At 45.9% G+C, this 21,732-nt stretch overlaps 1 protein-coding gene across 5 annotated transcripts; it reads left to right on the top strand.

Moving 5' to 3' along the window:
• The first annotated feature begins 882 nt into the window (after positions 1-882).
• On the top strand, positions 883-21,330 carry arhgap27l (Rho GTPase activating protein 27, like). 5 transcript variants are annotated; one of them, XM_018764643.2, is made up of 17 exons: positions 884-1,211; positions 5,840-6,793; positions 10,729-11,061; positions 11,319-11,531; positions 12,644-12,763; positions 13,282-13,368; positions 14,678-14,745; positions 15,344-15,428; positions 15,778-15,873; positions 17,161-17,259; positions 17,875-17,968; positions 18,210-18,341; positions 18,445-18,543; positions 18,794-18,871; positions 19,376-19,510; positions 19,969-20,074; positions 20,411-21,330. In XM_018764643.2, the coding sequence occupies exons 2-17, from the start codon at positions 5,897-5,899 to the stop codon at positions 20,586-20,588; spliced, it is 2,820 nt and encodes a 939-aa protein (XP_018620159.1). In that variant the 5' UTR covers positions 884-1,211; positions 5,840-5,896; the 3' UTR covers positions 20,589-21,330. The 5 variants fall into 5 exon arrangements, with proteins under 5 accessions (XP_018620160.1, XP_018620159.1, XP_018620155.1 ...); XM_018764639.2 differs by having other exon boundaries at positions 15,772-15,873; XM_018764641.2 differs by lacking the exon at positions 884-1,211 and adding an exon at positions 2,761-3,034 and having other exon boundaries at positions 15,772-15,873.
• The last annotated feature ends 402 nt before the right edge of the window (positions 21,331-21,732 follow it).

Here is a 21,732-nt window from a genome sequence, read left to right as displayed (position 1 = left end):
TAATCTGTGAAAATACCAACTGGGGAAACTAGTACACACATGACACCTGTGCTGTTCTTTTTCCTGGGAGCATTAAGAAATAATGAGAAATACACATTTCTTACCTAAGGGTAAACTACCCATGGTGCGTTTCTTCTAGGCGTATTTCTAACTCAGATCCCAGTCTGACGTCATGAGCTCTCTGAGGCTGGTGAATATGGCATGTTGGGTGAGACAAAAGCGGAGATGGAAAGGGTGTGATACTGCGGCTCGAGTTATTAATAGAAGCTGAGGTTCCTGGCAACGGGGCACCTGTTGGCAAGGTGGAACTGTCCTCTACAAATGTTGTAAAATTTCATATTCCAGCTGTTCCCAAAAAATCTACCGTTTTTATTGTACTTGTCATTATATTTTTTTATACTGTCTAAATCCATTTTCAACCAAAAAGCCCCCTGCAACCAGTGTAAGAGGCATGGTGGGTCCAGAGAAACTGATATCCTTTGAGTAGCACTGGAGCTGTTTGTGGTCTCTAAAACAAAGGCTTTCTGAAGTTACAGCATACAGTTTGGGTGTGTGTGTGTGTGTGTGTGTCTCCGTGTTTTTACCGTGCAGGTTGGCAGAACGCATCTTTTGTGCGTTTGAGAGTGAACGTTTTTTTTTTTTTTTCCTGTGTGGCAAAGAGTATGGTGATCCAAGAGAAAGCTTGAAGAATGATGGAGATGATCCAGAGCAACAAGATTTTAACAGTGGACAGCGAAGGCGAAACTCTGAGAGGCGAAGGACATGTTTACCAAGAAGCAAGTCTGTGCAGCAAGAGTCAGAGACCTTTCCTGGACTTCCTTAATCTCCTGTTCCAAGTCTGCCTTCTGCATCTTTCTGTCCCTCTACCCTCATTCTGCTCCTCCTCGAACAGGAAGAGGTACAGACAGAAGTAGGCAAGACAAAAGTGAAGAACGTGCACTTCACGCACGCACACGCACACACACACACACACTCATAGAGTGACACCCACTGGCGCTGGGCTATTTAAGCCAGAGCAGAACTTTGAGCTGCAGGTCAAGAAACTCCAAAGGAAGTGGCGAGTGTAGGAAAAGGGCAGGGGGAAGGTGGGTGGATTATGGGAGGAGACAGCGAGAAAGAGACAGGATGACCTGCTACTGAGATCTTGGGACTCTTTCACCGGAGCGAAGAAAGGAAACTGCACCTAGGATGATCTTGCAGCTGTTTTCCAGGTAAATGTGTTCTTTTTCTCCCTGAAAAACTGCTGAGCGGAACTGCTGCTGTTCTAGTTAAGCTCGAGAACTCAATGGAGAAGAAAACAAAGTGGCAGCTGTGTAGCTGTAGAACACCAGGGGTTTGTCAAGAAAAGCTTGAAATGGCTCTATATTTTTTAACAGTGTTGAGCGAGTGTATGGAATTTTCCTGAACTTAGATTTCTCTCCATGACTGGAGTCCTTATCTTATCATGAAAAATGTTCTTTTACTTTGAAGACAGCGAATGTGTACATACTTATTCCGAAGTGCTGAGCTGTTACACAAATTGCAACGTTTCGTGCTGGCAAAATACAGCAGAGGTGTGTCGTATCGCGCCGTTTTCGTTGCGTAGTCTGAGCGCACTGATTTGGAAAAAAAGAAAAAAAAAAACGGAGGACAGGTGATACTAGGGTGCTCAGTTTGGTGTCTACATACTTGATCACGGAGAACCGAATTTCGGTTCAGAAAGCCGCAGAGGCAAACGCGAGGCTTCGCGTTCTCACAATCGCTGCTGGTGCAATACGGTCTAGTCGGTGCCCCACGCATTCTTCTGCGTAAACATCTCGCGTTGTTTGCGCGCTGAACCGCCACCTTCTCTCACCTGGGCTCGTGGGTCGGGCCGAGCGCCGCTGAGGCACGAAGGAACTCCGAGGCCGCCTTGTGGAGGTGGGATGCGGGAGCGCAGGCGGCTGCGGGTTTCTCGTGCGCACCACACACGTTCCAAGGGCTCTGTCACACACTCTCATAGAAGAATATTTGAGATGCCACCTTTTCCACATGTATGTGCTGGATTGAGTTTTAGAACATTTTACTGATGTCTGATTTTTTTTTTGTTTCGCTGAGAGCACCTAACATTTGTTTCTGTCTATTTATTTATTTATTTATTTATTTATTTATCAATCAACCAAAAACATCAGTGATGTAGTGCCATGTTCTCTATGTGTAGAAACAGGTCTGTTCCGCGAACCAGAATTCTGCTGTCGCAAATACCTAAAGCAGCTTATGAGCTTGATTTTCTGCATGTTCAATTAACCTTTGAAATTAATCACCCTATGGAATTTTGAAAATGTGAAAGGAATAATTGCGACATTTTCCATGCGTGATTTCACATGTTTTTGGGTTAAAGAAAAATGAAGGAAATGAGAGTATTTGTAATTACAGTACATCAAAATACATATATATATATAGCAACATTTTTGTGTGATTTGCTGCAAAGGTTAAAAAGCACTAAAAACTGGTCGTTTAGAAAAATAATTCCTTTTAGAAGAATAATTTCCTGTATAAATTTTAGGGCAAAGAACAAAAGTTTGTGCTCTTCGCTTCAGCTCCGCAGTTACTACGATAAGCTGAGTAAATGTACGTGTTGTTTTTTTAATGAGAAACATTTAAAAAAAATCTGAACGCGTTGGGCCGAAGCCCATGAGTTCACCCTCGAATGATATTTGTGGAGCTTAAGAGCAAACGCAACCCTTGTGTAAAATGGATTTCCTGCCCTGCCCGAGGCCAGCGAGGGGAAGGAGATCCAAACAGAGGAAGGAGAGTTTCCGTGTTTAAACACGGCCCGAATGAGAATGGACTTGTTTGATTGTTCTCCAGCCATAAATGCTTTCAGACGTTCGAAACAGATATTCTCCATGCTGTCGGCCGTCGCCGACGGACGAATCGACGGGTGGCGCGAGCCGGGCTGCACCGTGCTATTGCAGGAGCGCGGCTTCACGATCGGCTGAACCGAGAGTCACGGAAGATCCGACTTGGCCTCAGCAGAAGAACCCTGTAGGAGAAAAAAGAGAATTCGACATAGGTATGACAGGTTGACGAGGGTGACGTGCGCCACGCGCGTTTATCGGTCGCGTCTGAACTGACGAACGCCGCCTCCTTTGGCCTACGCATGTTCGGTGAACCGTGGAGTCGCTATTCGCCGTCTCCCCCCGCTCGTTCGGGCACCGGGTGGCTCGCGGGAGACGGGCGTGTTGCGGCACATCGTCACATGTTGCGACTGCGCCAGGCTGGCAGGCCCGCTGTCGAAAACAACCCGAGGTTTCGGCTCCACGTTGTCGGAGGGCGCAGCAGGCGGCCGAGCTACCCTCCCTCAAGAAGCCGCGGCTCTTTTTACGTGTTTGAAATACCTCGTTTTGTGTATTTCGTTAGCAGATACTCCTGTACAAAACAGAGGGGTGTCGCTCACTTCGGCCGATTTTATCGCCGACTCCTCTCCTTGCGTTCCTGGGACGCGGCGGTACGTCCCGACCTGGGCTCGCAGCACCACGGTAAAAGTAACCAGATACCGTCTACTGAACGGATTGCGCGTACCCTCACCGCGCCGTGAGATTAGGTGCGGATGCCGCCGAGATGCGGTATCTCGCTTGTTCGTCTGGTAGAACCGGAAAGCAGATTAGGCTGCGCACGTACCGAACTTTTCAGGAAGGGAAGGACAGGTAAAAACACCGTGAAGCAAAGGGGACTTCTAAGTAACATCTAACTTCTAACTGAGGAGCAGAAGGCAGTGCGGCCTTTACATTTCCACAATGTTCGGACGTTCCTGTTATTTCCCGAAGCATAACTAAATTCGGCAAGTGTTGGCGAAGTTGATCCGATGCTCGAAAAACTGGAAATCCTGTGGAAAAAAAACCGGGGTTTTGACATTTTCTGTTCAATGTTTTATTCTAAAGAATAAATTCGAAGCCAGTGTATTTTTACGTTTCATCTGGTGCCATTTCAGCAGAGTTTCCTCAAACTCGCATTAAAGACTGTGATTCAGAAATAAATAACTTCCACGTTAAAAGTTGGATTATTTGGAAGCACAAAGAATAAGGGGTAAAATTATATTCCAGTACGTGACTTTTATTTAGTGAAAAAGCTGCTGTTTAGCATCATGCAGAAACATTAGCAGACTTGCAATTAAGTTCCATTAAGTGAGTTTCGATTGTTTGTGCTTTCAAAAAAAATGGTTTTTATGCATCAATCAAAAGTAAATATTGCTGTAAAAAACGTAGCGTTGAGAGTTCCGGCGTGTGGCGTAAAGAAAGAGCTGATGTCAGCGGTTATAGAGCACAAGTCTCGTTTTTGTCGAGAGAGGTGACCCAAGCTTCCTGTTTGCGGCGAACAATTTTTGGTTGTTTCTGGAGTTTCTACGCTCAGAATAGTTTGGCTTGTGGTATTCTAGTGTAGTGCGGTAGGGGCACTGCTAATGCGGTTTTACAGCAGCTGCCTTTGGACCCAGAGGTTGCAGGTTTAAATCCCACCTCCAGCTGTAGTACCCTTGAGTAAGGTACTTACCCTAAATTGCTCCAGTAAAATTACCCAGCTGTAATTGAGTAAATCATTGTAGTTAGATGAATGTTGTAAGTCGCTTTGGAAAGAAGTGTCAGATGAATGAGTAAATGCAAATGGTATGGGCGGCACTCTGGCTCCGACTAGCTACCGTCAAGCGCGAGGGGATCGTGAGAAAACGCCTCCGTGGTAACTCCCGTGCCGCTCAGGACTCTGAAAATGTGCCCGTCGAGATAATTGGGATGGAAACGAGGCAGCTGGACTCGATGGGGGACGGACGCGTAACGTAAGTACAGGGGCCCTCATTTTGGAGGATGGATTCCCAGATGAGCCCTCACTGTGTTTTCTACAGCCTCTCTCTGCTGGGCTTCCTCGCTGGAATGTGTACGTACTGATTTGTATAGCAGATGCACGCCTCTGTCTTTTTTTCCGCACTGGATATCATGCAATCGCAGCATTCACGCTCACCAGGGTCACGGGGGTTTCGCTGAAATACACTGTTTTACTGTGGTATCAGACTGAAATATGCCATTTTGGCCTTCGACCTAGCGCTCAAACAGTTCCGAGCTGTGATTTCCCAGTGAAATACAATGTTCCGGTCTCCCGTAGAAAGGCTGTGAATCGCCCCGATACGTAATGGTTTGAAATTGTGATCTCAGCGCTCGGAGTTTCCACTGTAGTACACCGTTCTGAGCTCTGACCTCTTACCGTAGTACGCAGCTCCGAAACGAAATGCGTTACCTTCGCCTGCAACTTCCTGCATTCCGCTCGTCCTCGGGGACGGTCGACCCTGATTTGCAAGCTGCCACAAATGTCTTGAACGTATCACCATAAAGTATTCCAGCAACGAAGCAATTTAGTTTATCTGTCCCAAGGATTTTGGGTCGTGAATTTTAGCGAACCCCAAGAAGTCACAGATTTTTTTTTTTCAGTGCTGAAATGCACAACGGAAAAGCGTTTGGTATAATCGTGCAAAAGTTTTGTGGCTTTAAGCACGAGTCCGTCTGACACAGCAGCGTCGGCATGTGCCCTCCGATGTGCCGTCCAATGCGCTGGACACGAAGTGGGAATTTTCTGAAGCTCCGCTGTGTGAGATTCAAGTTGAATTTTCAGAACTACAGTGCAGATTAAGTTAATGCAGGCAGAGAAATGTTCCGACAGCTGCGTTTTCATATTTTAATTCGCCTTCGAGCTCCGAGGGTCAGCCGTGGTAGCCTTCAGAGGGGCAATGGATAACAGAAGGAGGCGTGAGGGTAAAGACTGCGCTATATATCTAACGATCAGGGTATCATCACTGTGAGGCTCATGTTGTCTTCCTGATGCGTCTGTGTTCCAGTTCCGCCGCTGAGCCCTAACCGACCGTGTCCGAGGCTCCCTGGCACAGTGGACTGAGATGGCAGGCATGAAGAACATGGGGCTGGTGCTGGTGGAGTTTGAGTTTGACTACATGGACCGTGATGGTGACCTGGTGTCCATTAAACCCAATGAGCGGTACATCCTCCTCTCCAAGACCAACGACCACTGGTGGCAAGTGCGCAGGGATGACCGTGCCAAGCCCTTCTACATTCCCGCCACGTACGTCAAGGAGCTCCCATCAGACCTTCCCCTGCCGCTGGATTTCATGGAGCCAGCGAGCCAAGTGGTGGCGAAGCCACGGCACGATAAAACGGTTGCCGATGTAGCAGGGGACAGGAGGGACGAGGTGACCATACGGGCACGCCCGCAGAACCACTACAAGAAGGCAGAGAACCGGATGTCAACGTTTGGTGTGCCACTGGATGTCCATGGGTCTGTCTTCCACTGGGGTGGACTTGCTGATTCCTCAGTTGCACTCCAACCCCATGAGCATGTGCCAGTGGCTCCAGGCCACTCCAGAGACTCCCCACAGCACGCAAAGAGGTCTGGCCCAGCTCCTAGCTCGCTGCTCAGCTCCCAGTCCCACGTCGAAGACCCGCTGCACCTCTCCCAGAAATCCCGGGTGCCCGGTGTCAGCCCGACTGACCTTCTAGTAAAACTGAGCCAGGCCAAACAGGTGGAACCTCCTGTCATCAAGGATGTACAGGTAACCCCACCTGCTCAGGAATGTGATGATAAGGCCAAACCACCAGCAGAACTTCTTGAGACAACCTGCGTGGATTCCAAGCAGCCAGAAGACACAGAAAATATTTACGAATCCATATCGGACATGGAAGGCCTGCAGCCGAAGAATTTTCCGCTGTCAGAATTAGGCCTGTTTGTCACCCCGCCTCCGGCTCCAGCTCAGCCTCCTCCGCCTCCCCCTTCATCTCAGGTAAACAGGTGACAGAGCAAGTTCCACAACCACAGGAAGGAACATGTACACATACTGTAGAGTGATACCTTGGGCTAATGCTGTTGGAACTGTTGGAAGGTTGTCTATATTTCACCTGAATTAGTTCCTTAAGCATTAAAATAGCACTTCAGAATTAACGAACTTTGAAAAACTTATACTATATGTAATCGGTAAACCACAGATTATGCTTACAGGAGCAAACATTACAATATATCACAGTGCTTACTCACTGTTAGTTTATGTATTAAAGTCAAGAGCAAAAAGTGGTCAAAGGTGGATAAATAAAAAAAACTATCATTTTCAGTCAGACCACAAGGGGGCGTTGTTTGACATAAACCGATAAAATTAATAACTATTAATAGTACCATGATGTTATTTATGAATAATATTAATGAAACAACGAGGATAGATTAATAACCCTAACTGAATAATAAGTGAGAACAGAATGCCGAAGTTATTGGGAAAGTATTTGTTGTTTTATTTGGTGTAAATGTGTTTTAAAATAATTGATTTTAGACTACTCCTAGTTGATCTTTAGTTAATGCACAAAAATTTTTTTCTTTTTTTTTTTAAATTCGACTTGGACCAGATTCTAAATGAAAAACTATCATAAAAATACAGTGTTAAACAGGAAAGCGTCTCGCGCCCCACGCAAAAGTGTGCTTCACTTTTACAAAAACTCCAACAACCTACCAACAAAACATTTTCAAGGAATTGCTTCTTGCATTTTGTGAATTATTCTGCAGAGGAAATTCACTCACCCTCAGACAACGAATCTTGAAAAACATGAATAGTTGGCGCTGGCATGTGATCCGGGAACTTTTGTACAGTTCCTCAGAGCAGCACCTGACATGGGAACAAGAGAGAAGAAAAAGCCCTTGTGTCTATTATTTTATTGCTAACTGGGTCATTTTCTTTGATATTGGATTTGTTGTACAAAACGGTCAACAGCAAGGAGGACAATAGAAAAAAGGGTCAGTTTATGGCTTAGAAACAGGAAAGTGTCTGTTGGACTGTGGATGGGGTCTTACACGCTGCATGTCCTGGCATTTGTGCACTCTGCTGATACGTGAGAAAGTCTAACAGAACGTCGACAGGGCGGCAAAGAGTAGAGACGCTGACGGCATCACCTCGTCGCCCGGGAACATTGTTAGATGACACGGCAGAAGGGATGCTGCCGTAGAACCTTAGAGCAGCTCCTTAATATTAATTGCTCAACTTTAAATATCCGGTTGTGTAAAGCGCTGTCTAAAGACAAAAACAGCAAGTACGTAAACCTACGGTTTCGTTAACCTCTGCTTAAATTTGCACCGCCAAAAGGTGCAGCGCTCGCTCTCCCCCCGCATGTCTTCCGTTCCTGTGGCGTTTCCTCAGCGGTCAGAACGGTGTGACGGTGCACGTAAAATGCGTCTGCGCCCCGTGTCTTCGAGAAGCTTATAAACCACACCTGTGGCACTGCTCTCCTTCATGTTCCTCCTATGAGAGACAGCTGATAGGGTAATGGCTACAACTGCTGTCTTTAGACCCAAATGTCACATGTTTGAATCCCCCCTCCAGCTGCTGTACCCTTGAGCGAGGTACCTACCCTGAAATGACCCACATGTCTAAATGGGCAAACAGTTGTAGGTACCTGAACCTCAGGTAAGTCACTTTGCAGAAGCGCATCAGCTAAATTAATAGAAATATAAAACAGCAAGCCGAGACGAACTGTTGGGAGAAGAAAGAGGAGATGCTTCCAAAGGGCACCGCTGCAACAGTGAACGTGCACTCCACCACAGGGCAGTGTTGCGGGCTAGGACGTGGCCTTGTAACCTGAAGGTTACTGGTTCCAGCTCCACTCCCTGCTAATGCTGTTGTAGCCTTGAGGAAGGTACTTGGATCCCTTCTCCGCTGGTGTTCTTCACCTCTTTTTCTGTGTATGGCTAAGCGCAACGTCCTGCTTGTGTACCCAAAAGCTCAGGGTTGAGAAACCGCGGTCGGACACGATTTCTGCCCGGCTCACGCGCCATCGCATCGCGCGCGCTCTCGCTCCTGCGCGCCCTACGAGCGCCGCAAAATCGCACTGGAATTTGGAATCGCCGCGGCGCTTCCCAGAGGCACCTGGGTGTCTCCTCGCAAGCAAGGCTTCCTGCGCGATGCTGGCGCTGCTGCTCACCAGACGGGAAAGGGTTAAAGCGAAAACACACACACTCCTGAACCACTCCCAGAAAGGAGTCCGTGCGTGACACCGACCTGTTGCGGAAGCCCCTGGGCACCAGTGTGCCAACACCTGAGTTCTCATCTGACACGGGAGTGTCTTGTCTCTGCTCCCGGCCGGGAGACCCGACTCGATCCGGCTCGGCTCGGGGAAGCGCTCGCGCACCGCGCTGTGAAGGTACGCTCGCGGACAGGTGTACACATCGCCGCGCGGCAGAACCGGGCAGCTTTGCTGGGTGGAGGCGCCAAGCGGTGCGTGTTTTTCTTTTTCTTTTAAAAATCCTGTTCTCCAGCTTGTCTGTTCCGTCACACGAAACAAACATGATAATAAGAGAATTTTTTCTACGTAATTAACTTTTTGATGTTCGATCAGGTGGATTTACGTATTATTCCTTGTTTCCACTTTTGGTAATAAATAAAAAAGCAGCGACGAATAATTTATTTTCCAAGCCAAGGGGGTTTTGAATTTGCGGGTTACTCTCGATCGTCGAGAAACTGTGGTTGAAACTCCGCGGAGCGCGCAACGTTTCGACTCTGGAAAGAGCCTCGAGAGCAGCGCCGCGTCCTGCCTGCAGGTGGCGGTATTTCCCCAAAGTAGTGGCGCTCTCGGCCCGCAGAACAAAGTGCGCATGCGCTGCGTGTGGAGCGCAGCTGAGCTGTCTTATTATTTCACATCAAAATAAAAGAATTTTTCTGTTCCCGCTGACTCAGAAATTCCTGTACCGCTTGATAAAAGTTGTTTGTAGACGGAAAAAAAAGATTGGGTCCTGTTATGCCTTTCAGACTTGTGTCAACATCATCATGATCATGTGTGTGATTGTGAACAAGGCATGGATATCATGTCATTTTTGTGAGGTTTTCACCTTGGTGTGGTGAGAATTTAAATATTAGGGGTGCAGCTGAGTCTGTATTTGAGAGTTTGCTGTAATCATTCAGAGTAAAGAGAGCAGAGTGTGAGGATACTTGCTTTCACAGCAAGGATATTTTTGTTGAGTTGCTGAGGTGTGTATATATACACACATATTTTACTGAGGAATGAAAAAGGGATTTTATAGCAGGAATGTGCACTTAATATATGCCTCAACACCATTTTTTGTGGCATTTTCCAGCTGTCTCCTAGCTTTTGAGGTTGTTCTTAATGATTGGATTTATAAAAAATTACTTGTTTTAGGTGGAAGGAGATGAAATAATCCTGGTAAGTTTTTTTTAAAACCTCTGTATACTGTACTGAGGTTGAATCCCAGTGACTTTCTGGTCAACCAAACCCCAAATGAAAGTCTGTTCCGGCGAATCGCACCGGAAAGCATGCTGCAAAACGATACTCTGGGTTGCAGTGAAAGACCACTTCAGGGCCTCTCTTATCCTTCTGAGAAAATGATTAATGCACCAGAACCAATAACGGTCAACCAGAGAGGCAGCAGGTAACACTGTGGCCAAGACCATATGTGAGCAGAACGTTGCCCCTCAGGTTTCCCCTTAAGGTGCTTAGCACCTGTATAATAACCAATTATTATTTTTCTTCTTGTTCTTTGGAATCTTTGTAATTCCAGCTTTTCAAGTTTCACTTGCATTTACAAGATTTCATGCTTGGCGAATTATTGCGTACATTCTAGATGCAGAGCCATCTTAGGAAGTTCCATGCATCTAAAAGCTCAAATGGAATAAAAATAGAGAACGTGGCATTTTTCTCAAAAGGCTAACTTTCCCATCTTTCACAGGTTGACAATGATGGCCCTAGTGCTTCGCTTTATGCCAATGTGATGGAGCTTAGAACGAATGTACCGCAAACCCCCACACTGGCTTCCTTCACCTCCTCATCCCTCCACCAAAACCCTGGCACGAATCCCTTTAGCGCTCCCATGGACCAAGACTTGCCACCAGACTTGTCGACACCTCCTGACCTTCTCATCCCAGCCCCACCGCCACCTTCTTACCCCGCCCCTCTGGGCCCTGACATTAAGTTAGCGTCAGATGGGACTGCCAGGCAGCACTTCCAGATAAGACCACCAGCAGAGCCTCAAGATCAGCAAAGAGCCCAAGACAATGGGCCGGTAAGCTCCGCTTGTTGAGCTCCTTCAGAAAGTGTTCAGCCACTTGAGAGGGTAACACTGGTCATGTGTGCTGGAGATTATGCTGATGAACTGTTAATCTTACCAGTATTTCTTTCACTTTGACCTTATTTACTCCTTAATCTGTAATGTTGCTGCCACATTCCATGGAAAGCGCTGCGGGGGACCGTGTCAGAGGGGGCTTTCATGAGAACACGTTCAAGTGAATTGGAAAAATTCTCCTGCTGTTCCTTCCGCAGCCCCCGCTGCCTAAGGAGGATTACCCTGCTGATGAGCACGGGAGTCATGGGACTCAGGAGCCGGAGTTCCCCGTGTTCCAGAAAGACTACTCGCCTTTGTGGCCAGCGGGGATACCGCGGGCCACTGTGGACCCGGGCACCCTGACAAGCTGGGGACGCACACATGACCCCCGTGGGAAAACCGTGGTCACCGGTGTGCCTCAGCATGAGCAGGTGAGCGGGTAACCAGGCGACCGGGCGTTACTCAACCATCGGCGATGCAGCTCGGCGTTGGGTATCGAGAGTTGCATTTCGAAACGTGTACCGTTCTGAGACCCAGCCATTAATTTTGTCATCGCTGCTGTGACTCCAACAACTCTAAATGTTATGATGCCGAATCCTCATGCAGCGTAAATAGGAAATTCTTTTTTCACAACCTTTTTTTTGTTACATATCGGGAGGATATGCAGTATTCTCCAAACCTGCGTTTAAATAATTTAAGTGAAGGTGTTACCCATTAATTTGTGGTAAATTTTCAGTGACATTGTGACCCCCCCCCCCCTCCCCATTTCCTAACCACAACTGTGCTGCCATGAGCCTTCCTGTATTACGCTGGTTCTTCATGCACATGCCTTTGAGAGAAGATCTTAAGTTCCATCAGGTCTTAGGGACCTTCAGTACAGGCTTCACGTTGTGTGTTTTGAGTACATAAAGGCTTTTTTGTCTCTCTCTCCAGCATAGTTGTGTAAAGAAACATAGGTGTGTCAGTTCAGAGCAAATAAACGGGCTGGTCTCCATGCCGACCATGATATTTCTCATACCGAATTAACAATTCGGTAACTTCAGAAAATTAAATGCTAGGTACAGCAGGTACTTGGAGGAGAGAGTAAAGATATTAAATAAAATCATAATGGGCAGCTGGAGGTTTTTTTCCTGCATAAAAACTATATCGGTCTGTTATTTCTTTATTTCCTATTAATCAATTACAGTATGTTACTTTTATCTTACAGTATAAGAAATTCAAAAGCGCCACTTTAGAGGAAGACAGTGATTTTCAGCAGAAGTGTGTTTCAAGGGTTTGGGAAACAAGTCTTTTTTTCAGATTCAAACTTGAAAATGAAATTTGTAAAAGGATTTTCTGTATATAATTGAATTTTCATTGTTTCTGCAACATCCACACAGCCTAACAGCGCAAATATCAAACCGGATTTTTTATTTAATTCTATTTTGATGTTTATTATAAGCCTGTGTTATGTGCAGATAAAAATAAACCTGTTTTGAATTTAGTCTTGGAATTCTACCCCTCCATGGTCGTTCCTCGCGCCAACTGGTTCTCGATCCCTCAGCTCCAGACACTGTCCAACCAGCCCAAACTGGGGAATGGCACCGAGGATGCTGTTCCCATCGTGAAAAACTGGCGACACACCCTTGGACCCTCGTACTTCGCTGCAGCCCCGGAAGAAACCGTGAGTAACTGAGGGAGAGCACCGAGTTCGGAAAGGGCTGGGGGCAAATGGAAGAGTGGTTCAAGATGAGGGTCTGTTGAAAATGCCTCATGTAGGAGCAGAGCAAGACCGATGGATTAATTTTATGCGCCGCATCCTGATCCCGTGGGGGCGTAAGCCCCGGGCTCGCGATTTCCTAGTAAAGCTGCGCTCTGGTTTCTACACTAAGCCATCATACAACTCGGGAGGTTCTGGTGAACGTCTTCATGTCCATGTGAGCCCCCCCACTGAGGGAACTGAATTGGAAACCCTCACCCACCAACCTGGCAGGCTGACACCGAAACCAGCCACAGGCTGGGAAGCAGCTTTCCTCCATTTCTTCCTGCAAGGGGTCTCTGGGCAATAAACAACCGTGTGCGACGTCCCACGCGCATCCTGTATGACGCCGCCAGTCGGCCATGACCCCGACTTGTTTTGGGACAAGCGTCTGGTCCAGCGAGATCCCTGAACAGACTTTCCCTTTTCCTCCCTTGTGTCAGAACTTCGTCCCGACCCACAGGAGAAAGGCGTCGGATTACACAAACGAACTGCCCAGCTCAGGAAGTTCTGGAGAACTTCACCAGCATGTAAGCTTGCGTGCTACTCAAACATTTTCTGTTTTTACGTAGAACTGCATATGGACTGCCACTTGGATCTGCCAAGAATACAGCTGGTGGTGTGCTAAATAAATAGGTTGTTGCTGATGACTTTTGACACGAGGGTTCTAGATCAAAGGGATTTTGTAATGTTAAACATAATTTACATAAAATCACTGTCATTTCTCACTGTTGGCTTATCAGAAAACCACCACCACAAGGAAATCATGGAGCAGTAGGGCGAGAAAATAACATCACTGGACTGTTTGCATGCTGCCCCCTTGTATGCTATTAAACGATTTCTTTATGCCTAAGAAGTGTTTTCTGAAATAACTTATCACACTCAGCCTTCCTATAATGCGGTGTCATACAACAGACAACTGCCGCAATGGGCAATAATAAGGGCAACGTGTCCTCTTTTCATATAGCACGGTTATCATTTCGTACAACTGCATTTTTGAATGATAGTCGTTTTTCTTCTTTTTGGGAAAAGAGTTGATATAAGAACACCGGTTGCCTTTCCTCTTATTTCGGCTGGTAGCAGCTTTTTTTTTTTTTTTTTTTTCTCTTAACTCCATTTTATTTATGCTGAAGTCGAAATAAAACACACACCGTGTTCTACCCATCCTGCAGAAAAGGAACTTTTTAGTAGCAATGTGTGTTTTAAATTCAAAAAGGCAAAAATAGAGCATTCACCAGTGAAGCACTTTTGAATACAGGCTAAAACATTGTTCTTAAAAATGCAGTAATATGTAAAAAAAAAAAAGAATTAATAAGAGAGCCTTGATGGAGAAATACCCAGTAACTGTTTCTTGAATTGGCCTTCAAACCAGGTTTAAAATATAAAAATCCATGAGTCAAGTAATGAAAAGATCTCTGTCCATGATATTCCCTGCTTTGCTGTTCATGTTTGACGATAAACTTCGGACCACCACCCTACACTGGACAAGCGGTTACTGATGATAATTAATAAATGAGGGTGCAGTGTAACATCAAAATGCCAATCTGGAACTATTTTTATTACAAATATTATTCAATGTGCTGTTATACATAAAAATCTAACATTCTTTTTGTATTTTAACTAATCTTATATGACTTCTTGTCTTGCAAACAGTTTTTCTTCCATACAAAACAATTGCAGCACAACCCCTTTTACAAATGGAATCAAAGGATTATTGAGTGAAACCCTGTTATGTGGGGAAATGAGCGCACCATTAAATATATCACCTCTTGGTTTGTAAATGGATCTTATTTTTTATTATATATGAGCTGACATTTGATCTTAATTTCTTATCGTCAGACCCATGGCTTGGAGAAAGCGGGAATCATCAACAAAACCAAGGTCTCCGAGAATGGAAAAAGACTGAGGTAGTTTATTCTTTAATACTTAATACATACAATCATAAAATGAATTAATAAGAGATCCTTAATGGAGAAATCCAAGGACATGCTGGTCAGGTTCACCCATAGTGTGTGAGTGACAGAGAGAGTGTGTGTGTTCCGCTGATGTATGGATGAGTGACCCAGTGTAAGTAGTGTATCTAACAGTGTAAGTCTTTGGGTGCTCTGGTTTCCTCCCACAGTCCAAAGACATGCTGTTCAGGTTTCCCCATAGTGTGTGAGTGACAGAGAGAGTGTGTGTGTTCCACCGATGTATGGATGAGTGACCCAGTGTAAGTAGTGTATCTAGCAGTGTAAGTTACCTTGGCGACTAAGGTGTGTGGGCTCATAACACTACATAGAGTTCATTGGATGTTGCTTTGGAGAAAAGTGTCTGCTAAATAAGTAAATGTAAATGTACATTGTAAATTGTACATTGTACAATTTTATCTGACTACAAGAGCCACAGCTACGCACGCTCAAGATTTGAAATTACGATCACAGTAGTTTTCAGCCTGTTTTTGTCCATTAAGAAAGCGTCGGAATGGTGTCGTGTCTGTGTTGAGTCCATCATGAATATTTACAGGAAAAATTGGTCTCAGTCTTGGACGGTGCTCCATGATGGAATTCTGACATTTCACAAAGACCCCAGGTTCGCGCCAGCTGGAATGGTAGGTCTCTCTCTCATATGTGTATATATATGTACGGTAATATAGATGTATATATTACTGTAACTACTGGCGTACAACTGAGAACAAGCAGAGAGCTGAACGATACAGGCGGTTCACGGTTCTCAGGAGTCACAACAGTGTTCCTGCTGTTTTACCCAGGAGGAGGGTACTTAACCTGGACTCCTGCAGTGAAATATCCAGCTGTTTTAATAGATAAATTGCAAAATCGCATGTTGCTAGTTCATGGTGTTGTGATGTCACTGGGATCGGATCGTAACCGGCCATGACGGGAAGATGATCTCTGACTGACCGCTATGTTCATGCTCCCGTTCTTCCTTTTCAGAGCAAGTCGAATCAGATTGTCCCCGAGTACACGGTGGATCTACGCGGAGCCACCATTTGCAAGGCCCCCAAGGAGAAATCCAGTAAGAAGAATGTCTTGGAGGTAAGACACCTGCCGCAGGTTTTTACATCTGAAGCCTTGCGGGGAATATTACTTTTTGTAGGGCTTTTATAACCTGGCATGTGACCTAAAGACGTTGAGATCAGATTCCAAGACGGAAGATGCTACTGTACCTTTAAAGAAAGAATTTATTTTATCAGTATTCACATGATTTAAATCCTTTTTACGGAACCACCGTTGATATACGTGGCACGAATCGTCTTAAATAGGGTGGCACACGGCACGCGAGCTGTTCGGATGTAGGTTCGAGTCTGGCTCCGTCTGTGTGGGGTTTCCTTCAAACTGTAAAAACGTGTTTCAGGTTAATTGGTGAATCAGTGCGTGTGTGTGTGCGTGTGTGTGTGTGGCTATCCTGTGATGGTCTGGAATCCCGTCTGGGGTGTAGCCTGAGTTGATGAGCACCTGATGCTTCCGAGATGGTGGTCTTGTAAGGGTCCTCCGAAGACCCTGGTGATTGTCTACAAATGCATCAATAGAACTGTTCCCAACTATCTAGAAAACTTGATCAACCGCTACACCCCAACCAGACCCCTTCGCTCGTCTACTTCTGCTCGCTTGGTGGTCCCACGCGCGAAAAGTAAAATGCGAAGGTTCTCAGTACTGCCTCCGTTGTGGTGGAACCACCTCCCCCTTTCACTCAGAACTGCTGAATCTCTGTCCGCATTTGAAAACGGTCTGAAAACTCGCCTCTTCCAGACTCTTTTCACCCATTAAGCTCATGTGTGGCGTCACTGTTCGTGCGCCATAACTTCATGATCATCCCCAGATAAGCCTTTACATAGCCGCTACTCCGGCATTATATGTGAATGTTTGTGTACCTTATTAATAACCTTCCTACAATTTATTTTTTTTTTAATCACGATTCATCTGTCCTGTGTTTTATGCACCTACTTGAGCGATGAACATGGATGCATCAAGTGGAAAGTAACAAACTAGGTTTACTTAGAATCACATGTCTGCAGCTATGTCTCTTCTCCTAATGTAATGCACAAACTGTATTTTTGCTGAGACGCGCGTCACTTTGGTTAAAAACGTCTGCTAAATGAATAAATGTAAATGTAGATGGGCTCCGCACCACCATGACCCTGACTTGCACAAGCAGTTAAAAATTTAAACAGAGTATTTTAAAATACTCTGGGGAAAAAAAAACAAATAGTACATAAAGGAAAGTCAAATTTAGTCAGTTCTGCTGTCAGATTTTCAGCCCTAACTGCAGAAATAGATGGAAAATAAAGCTTCAGCTGCTTTCTGTCAATGTGTTCTTTCCAGATTAGAACAAGAAATGGCTCTGAGTACCTAATGCAGTACGACACAGACACAATCATTAGCGACTGGTATAAAGTGATTGAAGACACCATTCGACAACTGGTAAGTTGGTGAAACAGTTTTACTCTTAATATTGCTGATCGCGTGGTAAGTTGTAGGTTCAGACCGTGGGAAGACTGTTCCTGAGCAGGGTGCTTCTTTAGGAGCTATCCGTATGAAATTTGATGTACTGGGGGTGCGGTGGCACAGCGGGTTTGGCCTGTGCCTGCTTTCTGCTGGGTCTGGGCTTCGAGTCCCGCTTGGGGTACCTTGCAATGGACTGGCGTCCCGCCCTGGGTGTGTCCCCTCCCCCTTCCAGCCTTGCGCCCAGTGTTGCTGGGTTAGGCTCTGGTTCGCCGCGACCGTGTGTGTGTGTGTGTGTGTGTGTGTGTGTGTGTGTGCATATGAAATTTTGCAACATAAAAAAGTATGAAGGGGTTATGAACAAGGACTCAGAACCCGGGGGGGGGGGTACATAATTATGGTACAGGAAGTGCCCAACTTTGATGTCCTTAGGACAAGGCGCTCGACCCAAGGAACGGACTGGAAGTTACTGTGAGTGTCGGCGAGATCGAGTTAATGCCGAACATATTAAGAATAAGTGGAACTTTCAGCGTTCAAGTTCTCGCGTGAAGAGACTTCTTTGAGGCTGGAAGCCTGACGGCGTTTTGCACGCAGGACCTGAATCATCACACTGAAGATGATGGAGAGGAGAGCAGTGACAAGTCCTCGGGCGCCGCAGACAAAGACGACAAAGACAAGAAGAAGATCCGTACGTGGAACCTGCCAAATGGCCTTCGCATGAGTAACCAGCTGCTGCAAAATGTCCCAAATGTCAAAGAAAGTTTAACTGGACTTTTGCAGACAGCGACATACCTACATCGTTTTAATTAATTCAGGGTAATTAATACAGTAAAAGAAGTTGAAGAGAAAATGGGGAGGGTCATCTAATCCTAACCCTTCCCTATAATAAAAGAAAAAATCCTTGACTACCTGCTTGCCCCCCCCCGCAGCCACCAAGCAGAGTCCAGTGGCCTCCAGCACGGCGGCGGAGTCGGAGCAGGGCAGGGTGCGCAACAAACTCCGCAAGTTCCTCCTGAGACGACCGACGTTGCAGGCCGTTAAGGAGAAGGGCTACATCCGAGGTGCGGCACAGTCCTCGCCCAACCTTCGCGGTTTCCTCGTTTGCCGCGCCACCCGGTGGCCGCTCGAGGTATGACCGGCGGCTTTCTTCTGTTTCTCGCGCAGACAACGTGTTCGGCTGTCACCTGGACACTCTGTGCCACCGGGAGAACGCCACCGTTCCCTCCTTTGTGGAGAAGTGCATCGCCTCCGTGGAGAAAAGAGGTGCGTTTTCTCCGCAAGCCTTATTCCCACCGTTCCCGCATTTTCAGCGTGTGCCTTTTGTAAACCGTGTAACATCCATTCGTCGACGGGAACGCAGTTTCGACGTGTAAAATTGGAGGTCGCTTCGGGTAAATGTCTCCAGGTGTCTCTTTTCAAAATTTGACACGGTCAAATGTAATAATTAACGCTTCTGTTTTCAGTGGCCACGTTTTGCGCTCACAATTATGTTGCGTTCTCTCCTGGGGAAAAGGTTTGGATATCGACGGCATCTATCGCGTCAGCGGTAACTTAGCCGTCATCCAGAAACTGCGATACAAAGCAGATCACGGTAAGAGATTCGTAGCCTCACAAACTCATATCGTAGTACATGGGACTGTACGTAGCGCATCCGGCTTCATAAACAGAGAAAATATTCTTACGTCCGGCTACAACATCCGAGCAAACGCTTCCTTCTTCCTCTTGCTCGTGAAATTGTATTTAATCTTTCCTCGCATCTTATGGCACCGTTAGAATCCAAGGCCGGTTCTGCTTACCATGAAATGTGCTCCGTGTGCCTCGCCAACCGCGAAATGCTCACGCCACATCTCCGGCACCCACTTGAGAACGTTGTCACCTTCAGCCGCTTTGCTGCAGGTGCTTAACGTGAGGAGAGCTGTGCTGGATCCCAGGGTTGAGGTTAATCCTCGTTACGCTGTAAATTGTACCGTAAAAGCATAGACTTGCAGTGATTGTTTGCGGGTAACGTGTAGGCTTTACGCCAGGACAGCACGGCTGCAGCATGCGTTGTTCGGCACCAACCGTCACCGTACGCCTCTACCCCTGTGACCCTCAGAGGAGAACCTGGACCTGGAAGATGGACAATGGGAAGAGATTCATGTCATCACGGGCGCATTGAAACTCTTCTTCCGGGAGCTTCCGGAGCCGCTCTTCCCGTTCAGCCATTTCGACGGCTTTATTGCCGCCATAAGTGAGTGCTCGTCATCTCGTTGCGTCCGGCTCGTCTCTCCCACGTTCACATTAGCTGCACTGGAGATGTTTACTTCAGCTTACCTGGTTTATTCTGGTTTGCTGTATCAACTGAATGCCATTAATGTTGACTTCAAAATAGGGGACAAAGCAATGGGGGAAAAAGTGCTAAGGCATCACTACTCAAATTGAGAACATCCACCTCGCTCCTTGGTTTGGCAATCCCACCAAGAAGCTCTAAGAAATAAGGCAAATTTTTATTTTTTTTTTTTTACTGAAATGCCTTTGGTTTTTTTCTATGTTTGAACTTCATTACTGTGTGCCGATGCTAAATGTTCCAGTGAATCCCCGTCCAAGGCCTTCAGTGTGTACAGTTTTTTTTCCCCCTTCGAAACCAGCGCTCATGGCTTGAAGGCGTCCGTTTAACCACGGTGGTCTGGTTCCTCTGTTTTTTGGTAGAACTTCAAGACTACAGTCAGAAGGTGTCGTACATCTGCGACCTGGTGAAGTCCCTCCCTCTTCCTAACCATGACACTATGAAGCTGCTGTTCCAACATCTACGCAAGTGAGTGCTGCCGCTCATCTGGATTTTGGGTTTTTTTCAATGGGTCATGCGATCAAAATTGGAATACGGTCTGATATCGATAGCTGATGGATGGAATAAATATCTCAAACTGTTCATAATCCATGTACTAGATTTACCTAATTACACTGATTTTTTTTTTTTTCCCGGTACAATTCCGGCGAGCACTTGGAACTCAACAGCAGTTTCCTTCCTGAGATGTGAACCTCAGACCTCGCAAACTCCTGTCCCATTTTATTAGTGTAATCTGTCATTTAAACAGTCTGTTGCCGATTTCCTCTGGCTCGCCGCTCATTGCTGTCATTCGACTGTCTGCAGAGTGATCGAGTTTCGAGACGTGAACCGCATGTCGGTCCAGAGCGTAGCCATCGTCTTCGGACCCACGCTGCTCCGGCCGGAGACGGAATCATCCAACATCACCGTGCACATGGTCTACCAGACCCAGATCGTGGAGCTCATCCTCAATCAGTTTGAGCAGATCTTCCAGTCGAACTAAAGGGGCAGTGCATCTTAAAGGGTGACACCACACCTCTTGTATGGATCTGCACAGAGCCACGAGGACCCGTGGACTGCGAGCAGGGCTGGGTCTTGGCCGAAAGATCCGGCTGGATACCCTGCTCCATTGACAAATATATTTCTACTACTCCGTTTGATGTAGTTTTAACATAAGCTTTACCCCAGTTGCTGACTCTGTCGACAATAGCAGTTGCCCCTCACCCCAAAACACACACACACACGCAGTGACACATACATACCCGTCTGTACATCTCTTTTGGTACTTTGTGTAGTGAAACAAACAAAACGTAGAGGGGACGGTTTCTCACGTCATCATTTCTTTCTCTATGTGAATCTCTGTCTCTTTTGGAAAAGTTTGATATCGGGGCTGTGGATGTGGGAATGATGTTCCGATGTGGTGTTCTGACAAGCCGTGGAGCCGTTTGAATGGCGGCGTGTATTTCTCGTACATTCTAACGAATCATCCGAGGGTAAAAACTGGAATTTTACTATGTAGTAGCTGTAAAAGGAAAATAGCCAAGTGTTTGTGGTTAAAGGGAGTCGTTGTGAGAAATATTATTTAAATGGTCTGCCACCTTAAAAGAAAGTATCTGAAAGATTATTTCCTTACTCTAAAGGTAGGTTGCAGAGCATATACAGGTGAGTGCAGATTTTTTTCAGGGTGAACCATTGTAATTAAGAAAGCAACTTTTTTTATTTGTCAGACTCAAAAAAAAAAAAAACTTTTTGTAAAATATGGTTGATATATAAAAACTATATTAAAGGTAAACGGAATAGTTGTACAGTGTATTTCCAGTTTTTGGAACTCTTCTGCTCATAGCTAAAAGGTGAGGCAATTTTTCTGCAAAAAACTTGGTGAATATGTCATGTACCTGCTAATATTTTAATTAAATTACTTTGTACAAATATTAAGCTGGATTCTTTTTACTGAAAATGTAAAATCTGAAGGCCATACGAGTAATAGGAAGGTGTCTACTAACAGGGAGTTAAAACATATTTAATAATTTAATAAATTAGTTACTCTAAAAAATGTTAAACAGCTGCTAAGATGTGTGATTCTTTCTGCCACTGATTTGCATTCCAGCAGAGTGTGTGAGCAGACAAGCACAAGGAGTTAATAATGT

This window comes from Scleropages formosus, chromosome 8 (assembly GCF_900964775.1).
Source record: "Scleropages formosus chromosome 8, fSclFor1.1, whole genome shotgun sequence".
NCBI classification, from domain to species: Eukaryota; Metazoa; Chordata; class Actinopteri; order Osteoglossiformes; family Osteoglossidae; genus Scleropages; species Scleropages formosus.
This window is presented reverse-complemented; position numbering and strand designations above follow the sequence as displayed.